Here is a 14,440-nt window from a genome sequence, read left to right as displayed (position 1 = left end):
CCTCACAGCTGCAGAGGTGCTGTCACCCCCAAAAAAGCCATAAAACCCCTAATACAATTGTGTTTATGTAACATAAAGAATGTGTAGATTCTGCATTTTATGAAGGGCCTGGCGGGGGAGCCTCTGAGCAACACATCATGAATAGGGAAGCTAATAAAGCAAAGGGAGCATTCACTTTGTATCCCTTGTCTGCCGCCGGGAAAAACAGCTCAATGTACTTGAATTGCTTTATACAGCAAGGGCACGCGTGTAAAATGCAGTCAAGTTCAAAAAACATTTTGCAGTTCATTTCAAATAAAAACATACTTTTTAATTCAGGGGTGCAGATACCTAGTACGCAAGTACGCATTCACCTTTAAGAACGATACGTGCGACAATCGATTGTAAAAGCGTAAATGCGTACTTATTTTATGTGCATATGTGTTGCTATGAAAGAAAATACCTTGCATTTTAACCCGTATACCGCAAATGAAGTCGAGTTAGCATTAGATTAAAGTACATTATATTTTGTTTTCATTGCAGCGCAAATGCACATAACATAAGTACGCATTTGCGCTTTTACAAAGAATCGATTGTTGCACGTATTGTTCTTAAAGGTGAATGTGTACTTGCGTACCAGTTATCTGCACCCCTGTTTTAATTAGTATTTCACCTGTGTTGATTCATATAAAAAATTTACATTGCTTTATACAGTTGTTAAAAAGCAGAAACTTTGACGAACATTAAATCACCAGTGTCCTACATTCAATTTCTGATACAATACACATAATTACGCTGAAATAAATAAATCGCTATAAAAACTATTTAGAAACCAGATTTGTTTATACAGACTACGCCTTTTTATCCAACATTTCATACTATTTTATAATAACTTTTCATCTTTACCATTTCCCAACAGAGCAGCCACTACAGTATATTAGAAACATTATGGCTTTTTGATTTAGGCCGTTAGATTCTCTGCCATTATTAACACTAATGGCACATTTGCAATAACAAAAGGGCTGCATATACCATTTTATGTCTTGCTTGGCGGCTAATGGAGGCCGACGTTCATAGGTGTAGGAAATGGCGGTTTTAGTGTTAACAGTAACACAGATGCACCAAGAGCATCAATGCCAACATTCAGTAGTGTCTGTCAATTACTAGTGGACATTAAGATGAACCTCAGCAGATTAGTGACCTGTACACGCATGCAAAGATCATGCCTTTGAGCTTTAAAATGTTGCTTCCTCTAGATCAGGGCTTTTCAAATCTTGACCTCAATTCCAAATTGTTTTCAGTTCTCCAACGTAGTTAGTTTAATAATTATAGATTCTGATTGGGCACAGAAGTTTCACACCTGGCTCACAAGTAAAGGAAGGCTGGAAAATCAGCAGTGCTCAATGATCAAAGAATAACAGACAGTGACACAGTGCAACACAGACAATGACAAAGAATAATACTGACAATGACACAGTATGACACAGACAATAACAAAGAATAACAGACAGTGATGCAGTGTAATACAGACAGTGACGAAGAATAACAGACCGGACACCAATTTGAATAGTGCTGCTTTAGATGCTTTTGAGACCTTTAGGATTTTATGGGACCCCATGACCCTTCCATGATCATGCCCCCCCCCACAGCTGCTGGCTGAAAAATGACATCGCCTTCTACGTGGCTGTGGTTGGCTACTTCTGCCTGGTGTTCCTGCTCAACTTGGTCATGTTCGTGGTGGTCCTGGTGCAGCTGCATCGGGTCAGGCAGCAGAACCCCCACAACGTGCAGCAGAGGAATGTGCTGCAGGAGCTCCGCAGTGTGGCTGGCCTCACCGTCCTGCTGGGGCTCACCTGGGGATTCGCCTTCTTTGCCTGGGGGCCCGTCAACCTACCCTTCATGTACCTGTTTGCCATTTTCAACACTCTGCAAGGTGGTGTCCCATAGCCCATATCCAAACCTACTGGCAAAAGCATCCCAACAAACTGGCTTACACTCAGTCAAACTCAATTCATTTTGTCCACAGACCTCAAGTCCCAGCCAATCAGAATCCACTTTTGTCTCTCTTGCAGGCTTCTTCATCTTCATCTTTCACTGTGCCGTCAAGGAGAATGTCCGGCAGCAGTGGAGGACCTACTTGTGCTGTGGAAGACTCCGTCTGGCAGAAAACTCAGGTAAATGACCCCCAACCCCTCACATTTAACAGACGGTTCACAAGTAGCCCAAAATTGAGGCTGTATAATGAAGCCCCACTCCTCCTGTTTATGCCTGGTGGGGGATTTCTTGAGTGCCCATTGACAGAAAGTGTTGTTGATGTGCCTTCTTAGTCTCATTGAATTGCAGCAGAAACTCTTGATCAGTAATCATTTGATCATACTGAGTGCTTTCCATTTGTTGCTCCCCCCATTAGCTGCCGCAGTGTTAATTGCCCTTGAATGATTGACAGTTACACTGCTAACGCTAACTGCTTCCCCATTCTCACTGACCCAGACTGGAGCCGGACAGCCACCCAAACTACCACCTTGAGGCACCACTCTGTCATTACCATGCCTTCCATCCATTCTGGCAACACGTTCAGCACCTCCCTGCCAGCCAGCGAGGCCGGCAGTACTAGGCGCAGCAATGGGGGGTCACCTCTCCCCCTCAATTACTGCGCGTGAGTGTCGAGCTCCACCTCGGCATTGGTGCTTGTGAACGAGAGCGTGCCAGGTTGGGGCACTAGTGACCTGCATGAACATGTTCCCAGGCTGAGGGCAGTGTGATGACATTCCTGGAGCAATGAATTTTGGAGTATGGTCAATTACCTAAGATATGGCTAATCGTCTGGGATACGGCTACTTACCAGACATTGAAAGTAACCTCAGAATTTACCAAATGTGTAACCAAGTCATGGAGCATTGCACTCCACTCCAAGCAGTATTAAAAAGTCTCACTATGGCAAGAAGAAACTTCCATTCAACGCTTTCAGAGCAAAGGTACAAGGCTACAAAGTGGTGCAAGGCATTCTGGGAAGGAGCAGAGCCTGTCCATGAAGCAGCACCTGTATGGGCACCCAACAGGCACTGACAGACACTTTTTGCTGACATGGTTCTCCTTAAAGATGCCCCCTATTGGCCAGACCACCACTTCTACACAGGAGTACTGACCCTCATCACTGAGCCTGAACCTAATGTTTTAGGTTGTACTTATGAAGTTGTTTTTGTAGAAACGTGAGCTGCACATAAGTCAACCAGCTGTTACAGCTTTTATTGTTCTTTGTAGAAGATTTAATTTAATTCCACATATATAAGAAAATAAAATTATAATAATGTTAAAGATGTTTTTGTATCAGTTCCACATCATTCTTCTGGGGATGTTTTTCACACACACACTCACAAAGAGACACATATATACACCAACATGCACAGGCATCTGAATCACACACAGCCACACACATGCACTCGCATGACAAACCCACCCACATGTGAGTACAGAATATTGACAGTACTCAGCAATAATGTCTTCAAGCTGACCTGCGAGTTGCTAACCCTAATCCTAACCCTAATCCCCCCAGCATAACCCAGTCCAATCCTGTGTGTCGGTAGTGTGAGCTCTTTGAGAGCACAAATGGCTCTTCCTATAAGACTAGATGCAGTGCGGTCAGACCTGTCACCCCAGTGCTGGACCTGACAGTCCAGCCTTGATACCTCCACCACAGCATGAGGTCCCGATACTGTGGTCCTGGAGGCCTGCTCTAATGTACTGTAGTTATTTTGAAGCAAAATTGTCTCCAATGCAGTTTGCGTAAATGGTACATTTTAGCTTGCTATTTGACTAAATAGATTCAAACTGGAGTATAGTGTTGCTTGGGATAGTTGTGTTTGTGGGAATGCAATGTCATTGGAGTACAGTGCTGTGTAGGTTTGGGGATACAGTATCATTGTGGGAGTATACTGTAGTGCTTTTTATGTGTGGGGATGCAGTATCGTAGGAGTATAGTATAGCTGTTTAGGTATTAGTTGTTGATGTGGGGATCAGGGGCACCACTAGAGAGTTTGGGCCCCATGAAAGTATATAATAATGGGCCAATAACCTAAACCTATCCAAATATTTTCCAAATTATTTTTGGTCCCTATCACTCAGGGGCCCTTGAAACTGGCCTCACTTTCCCTGGTGGGGAAGCAGAATTGTTGTAGGAGTATAATGCTGGGTAGGTCTGGGAATAATGAATTGTAGGAGTACAGTGCTGTTTAGTTGTGGGGATACAGTATCTTTGTCAGAATATAGTGCTGTTTATGTGTGGGGATGCAGAATCATTGTAGGAATATAATGCTGTTTATGTGTGGGGATGCAGTATCATTCTAGTAATACAGTGCTGTTTAGTAGTGAGGATGCAGTATCACTGCAGGAGTATAGTGCTCTTTATGTCACATGTTCTGCATTGTGTATACTAGCAGGTCTCCATCCTTTGACTTTAGTACAAATTGCACGGTGTCTAAGAGTACATGCTCCAGTAGATGATGTTGAAGAGCAGGTAGGCCAATGGGAAGAGAGCGCGGGAGTATGAGTCGATCATGTAGCTGTTGCTCATGATGAAGCTGAGGTTTCTCCTCACAGACCGTTTCCTGCGTAGCCAGGTTCCCTCTGTGGGAGCCGGCTCGGCCAAGTCGTGTGACTGGGTTGCCCGATCAGGGATGCTGGTGACAGGGACCTCCGGGAAGGGGGTGAGGTCCAGCTCGTTGTCATGGAAGCAACCATCGAAGGCCATGGCTACAGTGGCGTTCAAGGTGGCAGGTCCCTGTGGAGAGGAGGGAGGGACACGTGGAGCTCAGCAGCTGGTGCTGACGGACCCCCAGGCAGTGCCCAGCACGGGAACCCGAGCCATTTAAGAGGCGCATTAAGAGGCACCATAATCTACACCAGAGGAGTATTTGGGGTACCCACATGTATTTTTTTACTGGTTAGCAGTGGTACCCATAATCAGTTCCCCACTATAAACTGAAAAATAATTTCTCTGGAAACATGTTCTGCAGTTGCTATTACACCGATAGCCACTAGGGGGAGCGTGAGCTCCACATTCATATGCTTTTACCCTGCAAACTCGCAAAAAACTTATGGTTTTAACAACTGCACATGGAAAGTGTAATTTTAAAAGAAGTTATAACTTCCTGTTAAAGATGTTCATGCAGTCAGGGTTCAGTGTTAATATCTGTCGTTAAACCAATGCTTCTTCAGTCAAACCACTTCCATCAACTAGTTTGTGGTTCACAGAGAACCAGAGAAGGACATGTCACATTTTCAGTCTTAAGAGCACCTTCCTGTTGATCCAGCCAGTCTCATAACCTCTGACCACAGAGGGCATGAAGGTGACAGTGACCTTTGCCCTCGTGAGTTTCCTCATCTCCTCCACCGTGGTGAAATAGTTGACTGCGGCGTATTCAATGACGGACAGGAAGACGAAGAGGAAGCTGGCCCACAGGTAGATGTCCACGGCCTTGATGTAGGACACCTGGGGCATGGAGGAGGACACGCCTGTGATGATGGTGGACATGGTGAGCACAGTGGTGATGCCTGTGAGAGACACAAGAGGGCACTGTAGCGAAACACAACAGCAATCAAGTCAAGGGGGGACATGATCCAGGTCTATAAGATTCTAACAGGTTTGGATGCTGTTCAACCGAATAGTTACTTCAGCATTAGTTCAAATACAAGAACTTGTGGCCATAGGTGGAAATTAGCGGGAGAACATTTCAAACTGGATTTAAGGAAGCACTTCTTTACACAGCGTGTAGTCAGAGTATGGAATAGTCTTCCTGATAACGTAGTGCAAGCTGAATCCTTGGGTTGCTTTAAATCAGAGCTAGATAAGATTTTAACAACTCTGAGCTATTAGTTAAGTTCTCCCCAAGCGAGCTCGATGGGCCGAATGGCCTCCTCTCGTTTGTATAGTTCTTATGTTCTTATGTATAGAGCTGACACCAGGTTCATAGCCCCTCAGACAGGAAACCCACAGCCCAGAAATATGTCAGCATGATTTATTTAGCCAAACGTTCATGCTGCCGAGCTCAGCTTCCTTACTAACGTGCAAACATTGTGTACAAACATTGTGTAACCTTAATGAAGCACATCTGTGAACCATTAGGCAGATTTAAGACTGCTGCTGCCCCTGAGGCCCACTCCCGTGGGGCCAGATGTTACACATGTGTTACTGGGCTTTCCTGGAGATAATGAGGCCCCAGAAGGCCAGGCAAGAAGCGGGCAGTACCTAGGGAGACACGGGCGGGGACGGCCCTCCGGTCGATCCAGAAGGACACCCAGGATAGCATCACCATCAGCATGGTGGGGAAGTAGGTCTGCAGCATGAAGAAGAAGATGTGCCTTCTGAGCAGGAAGTTAATGTACAGTCTGTTGTACCATCCTGCAAGGAAGGGAGACAGGGACAGGAAGGAAGATTAAGATTTGGGTTAACTTTATACGATCAACGGGGGAAATCTGGAGCAAACAGCAGCAAGAACATAGTGCACAGATGGTTATACATATAGTGGCATACAGACAAGGTGCAAAGACAGTGCACAATGCACAATATGGACAGTACTACACACCCCTACACAAGCTACTCAGTCAGTCAGACACTCCTTCAGTTCTGCTGCAATAAGGATCATTACAGGAGGTCATTCCTGCCCATGGCAGTTACCATCTATAACGACACTCTGTGCCAGTAGAGGAATCTCCTCCTCTGAGGTAATACATAATACACAATGTACATTTACATGTATTTTGCACACTAAATATATATTTGCATATTAGTACATTTAGCATATTTGCACATATATAATTTGATGCTATGTCTACCTTTATGCCTAAATTGTGTCTGTGTAAAAGATTAATGCAAAAATTTCCACTTGGGGATAAATTAACAGTGAAACATAATGCAAAGTAGGGTGGCCACCTAATCTATGTCAGAGGGGACACTATGAGCTGCTTCGGGTTTTACAAACTACTCTAAACCTGAAAGACTCCTGTGCTCTGCTAAATTGTTTGGTTCATCTTGTACTTTTATTGGTCTGTTGCCTTGATTGAAAGACTCATCTAGCTGTTTCACATTACAGTTTTTTCTGAATGCTTAAACACTAACAGTTATTCTCTCTCTGAAACCATTAACACATGTGGTCAATGCATTTACCTAGTGTGTCAAACTGAATGCATCTTCTCTCTGCTTTACACTCAGATTTAAAACACACTTCTAGCAAAACCATTATCGTTGGTCTCTACATTCCTACAGTATTTTGCCAAATGCTTTTCCACATTGGCAACAAAAGGTGTGATTTTCCCTACTTTCTTTCTATTCGTTGTTTTCATAGCACAAATGTTGTAGTTTTCTTCTTTTCTCTTTTTGTCCTTTGAGCTTTTGTTAGAACATTTTGAGGAAAATACCTTTATCCCCTTGTTTGATAAAGTTCTTGTTATGTTGGAAATACAGATCAGTACTTTACGCATATGGATACGTATGTGTGTGTGTGTGTGTGTGTGTGTGCGTGCGTGCGTGTGTGTGTGTGTGTCTGTGTGTGTGCGTGCGTGTGTGTGTCTGTGTGTGTGTGTGTGTGTCTGTGTGTGTGTGTGTGCGTGTGAGTGTCTGTGTGTGTGTGTGTCTGTGTGTGTGTGTGTGCGTGTGAGTGTCTGTGTGTGTGTGTGTGTGTGTGTGTCTGTGTGTGTGTGTGTGTGTCTGTCTGTGTGTGTGTGTGTGTGTGTGTGTGTGTGTGTGTGTGCGTGTGTCTGTGTGTGTGTGCTACATGTATGATGGCACTTTTTTGCAAACTGCTGTGCTCTGCATGCAGGAAAGCTAAAGCCATGAGTGTGTCATTTATACAGTCAGTGTGTACTTGGTGCTTTGCAAGAACTGTTTGGTTTTTCAGGTGATATGCAAAGTATTGCTAGTTTGGTGTACGGTTTTGAGGTTAGTGTGTAGAGTTTTGCAAAAATAACCTATAGTTTTAAAGTTTCTGCTTAAGCAATCAGATAAAAACTAATAGAAATAGATTATACTGTGTTGTTTTAGCCAATGAAATGTGTGCAATAAATATATACTGTGTCTTTATATAATCAAACAATTTCATGACAAGGCACACTGTACACACACGCTGCAGAGACACTGATGATAGCCACCATATTCAGAGATTAGGTTAGTAAAAAAAGGTAAAGTTGCATTGAAAATGGATTGAAAACAGAGGAGGACCTATTACAGATACTGAGATACACCTCAGTTGTAATTTTCCATGCCATGTTTTACCTGCAGGAATCACTCCAAGCCAGCCAGGGTCTACAGCTGGAACTTAATGCCGTCAATAGCATTTCAAGAAACGCTGAAGTTTATTTAGTAGATGTTGTTGTATTTAACCTTTGTAAAAACTTTTGGTGCCCACTGCTTTTTAAGCTGTCCACGCACGTTTATGAAGGAGAGGAGCAAATTTATTTAAATTTTATTTTTTTCAGTGATGTAGAGATGACCAGTTAAATTCTGTTGCTGTAAAAACAGTGAACGATGGAAAGTCAGAATAGTGTATTCAAAGTACTGGAGATAATCCTGCTGTGTAGGATTTTCATTTCCCTTTCAAGCAGACCCAAACAAACCTTTGGAATGGTGTTGCTATATGCAGTGTTTTTGGTCAGTCAGTGACTGGGTGTCCAGGAATTTTACAGGACTGAGGTGGTGACCCTACTGCAAACAGACTGAAAAAGTACACAGTACAAGAATGAAATGTTCTGAAAATCAGACCGTGAGACTAACAATAAATATTTAAGGATACCATCTTGGAAGGGAGGAAGGACAGACAGATAGGAAGAGACAATTCAATCTCCTGGAAGGGGGAGTCAGTTGGGAAAAGAAAGTTATTCTGATAAGAAAGAGACAGGAAGAGATACGGCACCTCTCTAAGATATGCTATCAGCACATCGACTGATTTTGTTTTCTGTCCAGTCTTTGTACTTTACTTCTGTGTGTGTGTGTGGGGGGGGGGGGGGTTGCAGATCCACAGCAGTCACTGGGTGCAGAGAGGGCAGGCACACTCACCCGTGCTGCTGTAGAAGGCCAGTCCGAAGGATGGGTGGAATTCTTCAATGAAAAACTGAGAGAGCAGGATCTCGTCCGTTCGCAGGGAATCATTCCCATTCTTCCAGTACAGCATTAGGTCGTTTTCGTTATATGCGTCTTCAGGAAAAGGAAGACATTTAGAATAGAAGAGAAGCCTCAATGAAAAGCTGGTCTGAGCAGAAATGGTGACAGGCCGGCTGGGATATGCTGAGGGCAGGCTGGGATATGCTGAGGGGGTGGGGGCCCAGTGGGGCAGATGGGGCGGAGGCCAGCAGACAGGTACTCACAGCTCTCCAGCTCCAGAGAGCAGTTCTGCGTGTCCAGCGGAAACCTGCTGAAGTCCATGGAGCAGAAGGCGGTGACAGTGATCCTGCAAGGCCGGGCAGCACGGGGTGAAGGCCAGAGCGGGACCCAGGCAGGCGGCTCACCAGCGAGAGGCGCGTACCTGACGCTGTACAGGATGTTGCCGTCAGGGTACACCCTCAGCATGATGTTCTCCATGGTGGTGTCGTGGATGAAGGAGCGCTTGGAGTGCACGAAGAAGACGTCCGGCACTCAGATCTTCTTCACCAGCCGCGCATCAAAGGTGCGACTCTTGTTGCTGCTGGAGGGGAAGGCCAGCCGGTCGTCCTGCCAGTAGTGCCTCAAGTACAGGGTCATGGTGAAGTCCTGCAGGTCACACACATGCTACTGTAAATCAGACACAGGTACAGCACCCAGACCGCAGGGGGTGCCGTGTGACTGCATTAGGACATTCCCACGATCGAAAGGTTGCTGGTTCAAATCCCAAGTGGGCAGAGTGAGGCCCATGGGCGAGGCCTTTAAGCCCTAAATGCTCCGGGGACTGTCTGACCCCAATGTCACACTCAGCCCTGCTTCACTGCTACTCACCCACATTCCTGTTTATTTACACGGAGCCGCTCTGATTGCATTTGTAAATAAATGAGCGGCATGCCAACAGCAGGCGGCGAAGCTGGGGCCCTCCCCTCCTCTGGGTCTGAGGGGGCTGCGCTGCTGTTAACCTGTCCCCCCCGCCCTTTATAAGTGGGTAAAGATGTAAGTAGACACAGAAGTAGGATGTCTGTTCTGGCTGGAAGGAAATGAGAAGCTGAATGGGACATTAAGGGCGGCCGGGCAGGGAGGGGGGCTGCGGCCATGCAGGGATTATCTGCAGAGATGGGAGGGTTGGGCTGTGTGTGGCAGCCACAGCAATGTACACACATTCCAAGGAAAGACAGACAGGTGGAAGAAATCAGCGAGGCAGCCCCCCCCCCCCCTTCCCACCACTCAGCTAGTCAGCTAACTGTGATGGATGCTCTTGTGACATGGTGCATTTAATCTGGCTGCCTTCAAATGCGACCCACATGTTTGCCTGGCAGGCCACGTACACACCGTGGAATTTGCTAGATTCTCTCACACTGCACAGCTGCATCTTTGTTTTGAAACCAGTGGCCTGAGATGGCACACCCCTATGAAGATGCGAAGGAGCCTCTTACCATGTTGACCTCTGAAATGCTGTCGATGCTCTCCACCTGGACGTCGATGCCCACTGGGATCGCCGCACCTGCAGGGATGGGAAGACGGTCGCTCAAACTGGAAGGCATGCAAACCACCTACAGGGGAAAGCAGCATGCGGGTACATGCTACATAAACACCCGCAGAGTGCTCCGATCCCCGTGACAAGCATTCCAAGGGCAACACCAGCTGGACAGGTCTTCAGATACCTGTGCTGGGCCACAAAGCCTCTGTAGGAATGCAGGAGAACCCAGGGGCACCAACTCTTTCAGAGGTCTCCCTGGGATACGAAGGCCTTGCTAAGAGCTGAAGCAGTCAGGAGAGGTCAGGAAAGACAGAGACTGAGAGCCGGCACTTAAATACCTCTGAACTACAGGTCAGAATAGAGGAGGCTGACAGCAAGCCTCATGCTGTACACCCCAGTGAGAAGCAGGCTTCATGCTGTATTCCCCCATGAGAAACGGATCATGTTAATTATAAGCCAGAAATAGAACAGCCCTGGACCAAAGAACAGCTTTGTCACTCAGTGACAAAAGTCCTAGAAAACAGGACTACTGTGCCTTTAAGAAAGATGTTGCCGCTGTTATTAATCGATTAGTGCTTGTTTGTATAAAAACATTTTGAAGTGTTTTAGTCAGCTGAAATATTTTTGAAAGCTCTATTTAGCTGTCAGACTTTCCAATAACACAGAAAGTTTTGTGCAAATGCACAACATGGCTGCCCCTACTGGTTTGGTTAGCTTTAACCCAACACCGGTGTTGAGCTGACATTCCAGGTCTGATGTACACTCACGCAACCATGTGGTTTTGTAAACAGCTAGATCTTTGTGTTTCTTTTCACCTCACCTGATTGGCTGTTTCCCCCAGCCCGTGTAACCACTCCACTGTGTGGAGACCCTCCCCCTGAGCAGGGTCCAGCCGGAAGAACGCAAACATCCTGGGGAAAGCTCGCCCTCATCTTGGGCCACAAACACACACCCAGCAACCTTCGCTTAATTAAACAACATTTTTTACAAAAACAGCTTAAAAGGATTATTATTTAGACATTGATGAATGAAGAAAAAAGGGTTTGGTTTATGGAGATGTTCCCAGTTTCAGGGACCATACATCTTCTGTGTGCCCTCACACACTCAGCTGGAAAGGTCGTGGTCACATCCGCCTGAGGCTAGCAGCAAGCTAAGAAACACATCAGCAGGATCAGACCAGTTTCAACAGGACTTCCTGCTATTTTTGTCTTTTCAGCCTGACCAATACCCTATAACAGGGACAAGAACAAAGATTTGCTGCTAGTAAGGGTAGAGTAATGACATCATCATTCATTAAGGGGTCTGGTGATGATGTCATCATTCAGTAAGGGGTCAGGCAATGACACGACAAAATGCTAATAACATCACCAAGCTTTTATTTTGAGTGTTAATATCATAGCAAGTGGTACTAGTAGTAGGACCAGGAACAAATAGCACTGCTCATTAGCACAGACACAGAGTGAATAACCTGCTTAGATGTGCTGGGATCTCCCTCTGTGAGCATGGCCCTGCTTCAGCCTGTACACAGAATACCAGTAGCCACTGTACTGCACACATTTCTGCAGACCTCCGAGGAAGAGGACCGGATTCCCATGGAGAGCAGGCTGGGAGCTTCCCGTGTGCCAGTACAGCTTGTGAGCAGTGCTGTCCTCGATGGGAGCTATTTTCAAACAGGTCTACGTGCTGTGCTGTGAGCGGTTCTGCCCTGGTTCCCAGGTGTAACGTGTTATCTCGCCGCTGTGACGGCTCACAGTCTGAGGAATGCCTGTCTCTCTCTCACCAAAGGACTGGCGGGACATCAGAAGATAGGAATCTCGGATGCACATCTGTGTCCGGGACAGCTCTCCAGTGGAGAGAGATTAAATTGCAGGACATGTCGCCCACACACGCCCCAGAGCCTTGAGAAGTAAGGTGGTAGAAAGAGGAACTGCAGGCCACAGGCTCTGTCTGCTGGCTTCTCACCTTGCAGCAGCTCTCGCTCACGTCTGGGTCACATGGCCTGTGTGGCGATGTGACAGCCGGCAGAGAGGAGAGCCCCATCTGCGGCGCAGTGTACGGTTTCACTCTCCTTTCTGCTGAGCTGACAGTGCCACTCTTGTCTTCATTCCCACGTGACCAGTGCAGAATAGGCAGAAAAACCAACACATTTACAGAGATCAGTCGCTATTCTTATGGCTGTATTTCTCAGTACAGTGCAGCAGGTCCCAAAAGAGGCACGGAGGGGGGCCGGGGCATGCCATGCTGGGAGATTCAGCTTCCCATTCTGGGTCACTGATCCATGCTGTGAAGGGGCTGAGCGTAAACACTGTAATGAATGTCAACAACAGCAGCAGAAATAGGGGTCAGCATGTGCCAATGGTGGCTTTGGTTTAGGACTTACTATGGAGGATTAATTTCAGGGCAGTGTGGCCTTGCTCTCTGCCTGCCCCCCGCCTGCCCTGAAGCTTCATTACTCTCCCTGCCACAGGTATAATCTGGGTTAAACCACCCAAACCCAACAATCTGGGTCACGATCTGGCCTGTCGCTGTCCCCTCTGGCACCCTGACCCATTTGTGAGAGACACCGAAACGACATGCAGCCGGCAGCTACACCTCGCAGCGGGAGCCCCCCATCCCCCATCGCCATCCCACAACGCACCTGCCCGGGATCCCCCTTACCTCCAAAGCCGGGCCTCATGGCGAAGTCGTGGTCCTCAATGCGGAGCAGCTGCTCGGACTTGATCAGCAGGGACTTGGTGCTGTCCAACTTCTTCATCTTGAATTCGATCCGCCTGAATCTCAACAGACAGTCAGTGTGACGCTCGTTCACATCAGAGCCTGACCACATCTGCTAGGGATGTGTACCCCCCCGTTTAATGGACTGTGCTCCCTAGAGAACTGCGCTAAGTGTTCTCTGTGGAGACTCCATATGCTGCTTTCTCCTTAATCAGCCAGAAGTGTGGCATGTCCTCACAACATGGCACTCTGAGGGGGCATCACTGTTAAAATAGCATGTCTCCCTGAGGCAGGAGCTTCCCTCAAAGATGGTGAGGGTAATTAAAGGCCGAGGCAGGGACCTCCTCCCACCCTCTCTCAGGTGGTGGGGCAGGCTGCAGCCTGTCTCAGCGACACCTGCACAGGTGAGGTGTAGCCGTGTTCCCAGTTTTTTAGCTTTCGGGGGGGGGGGCGTTTCTTCACCTCTGGGGAAGCATGATGGTCCCTCAGACCAAAACAACACAAAGTCACACACGCGGACTGTGCTGGGCGCATGGCTAGGAAGGCGCTGAGCCCTAAACACGCACCGTGTACCGACTCACTCAGATGGGCCGTAGAGGGTCGGCAGGGCCACCCCTCGCTGTTTACCGCATGCGTGGGAGAGTTTGCCGAATAGGCCTCACCATTATCATTACAAATCCTGCAAAAATGTTTGGCTACCGGCATCGCAGCGCTGCCGCAGTGCCACCCTCCACTCCCACTGCCGCACCACCCCCCCGCTCACCGGCCGTGGTTGTGGCTGCTGCGCTCCCCCAGGTGCACGTCTTTGTGTTTCCTGAGGCCCAGAAACTGAGCTCCATCGACGGGGATGACCAGCCAGAGTCCGGCGAGGAGCAGCAGGTGGGAAGCCAGCAGAGAGACGCGCATGATGAAGGATGAGGAGGAGGAGGTGGCTGGCTCAGCTGTGCTCTGCTGGCGCCGCAGTCCGTATCAGGCACTCCTGCTCGGCTTCTGCCTGGCCGCCACCACACTGTTGAGTTCCCCCCGGTTTAGCCCTCCTCAGTGGCCTCACACTGAAGCCACCCTGCATTCACCTCACACCTCCCTGCACTCCGCACTGCACACAGCATCATGGGAAATCTCCGCCCCGTGCCTACAGA

At 47.5% G+C, this 14,440-nt stretch overlaps 2 protein-coding genes across 4 annotated transcripts in view; one reads left to right on the top strand and one right to left on the bottom strand.

Moving 5' to 3' along the window:
- The window catches only part of LOC111838075 (uncharacterized), a 17,746-nt gene extending 14,452 nt beyond the window's left edge, over positions 1–3,294 (top strand). For all 3 annotated transcript variants that reach the window (XM_023800665.2, XM_023800663.2, XM_023800664.2), the window contains 3 exons: positions 1,629–1,912; positions 2,052–2,153; positions 2,470–3,294. In XM_023800665.2, coding sequence (XP_023656433.2) covers positions 1,629–1,912; positions 2,052–2,153; positions 2,470–2,639 — 556 coding nt within the window. In that variant the 3' untranslated portion in view covers positions 2,640–3,294. The remainder of the gene's footprint in view (positions 1–1,628; positions 1,913–2,051; positions 2,154–2,469) is intronic.
- Positions 3,211–14,440, bottom strand: LOC111838076 (gamma-aminobutyric acid receptor subunit rho-3). The gene is given in 9 exon segments (XM_023800668.2): positions 3,211–4,756; positions 5,273–5,529; positions 6,224–6,376; positions 9,026–9,163; positions 9,334–9,416; positions 9,492–9,715; positions 10,543–10,610; positions 13,245–13,357; positions 14,065–14,440. Coding segments are annotated over 9 exon segments (1,482 nt in total). The 5' UTR covers positions 14,208–14,440; the 3' UTR covers positions 3,211–4,453.

The sequence above is a fragment of the Paramormyrops kingsleyae genome, chromosome 4, assembly GCF_048594095.1.
Source record: "Paramormyrops kingsleyae isolate MSU_618 chromosome 4, PKINGS_0.4, whole genome shotgun sequence".
NCBI classification, from domain to species: Eukaryota; Metazoa; Chordata; class Actinopteri; order Osteoglossiformes; family Mormyridae; genus Paramormyrops; species Paramormyrops kingsleyae.
This window is presented reverse-complemented; position numbering and strand designations above follow the sequence as displayed.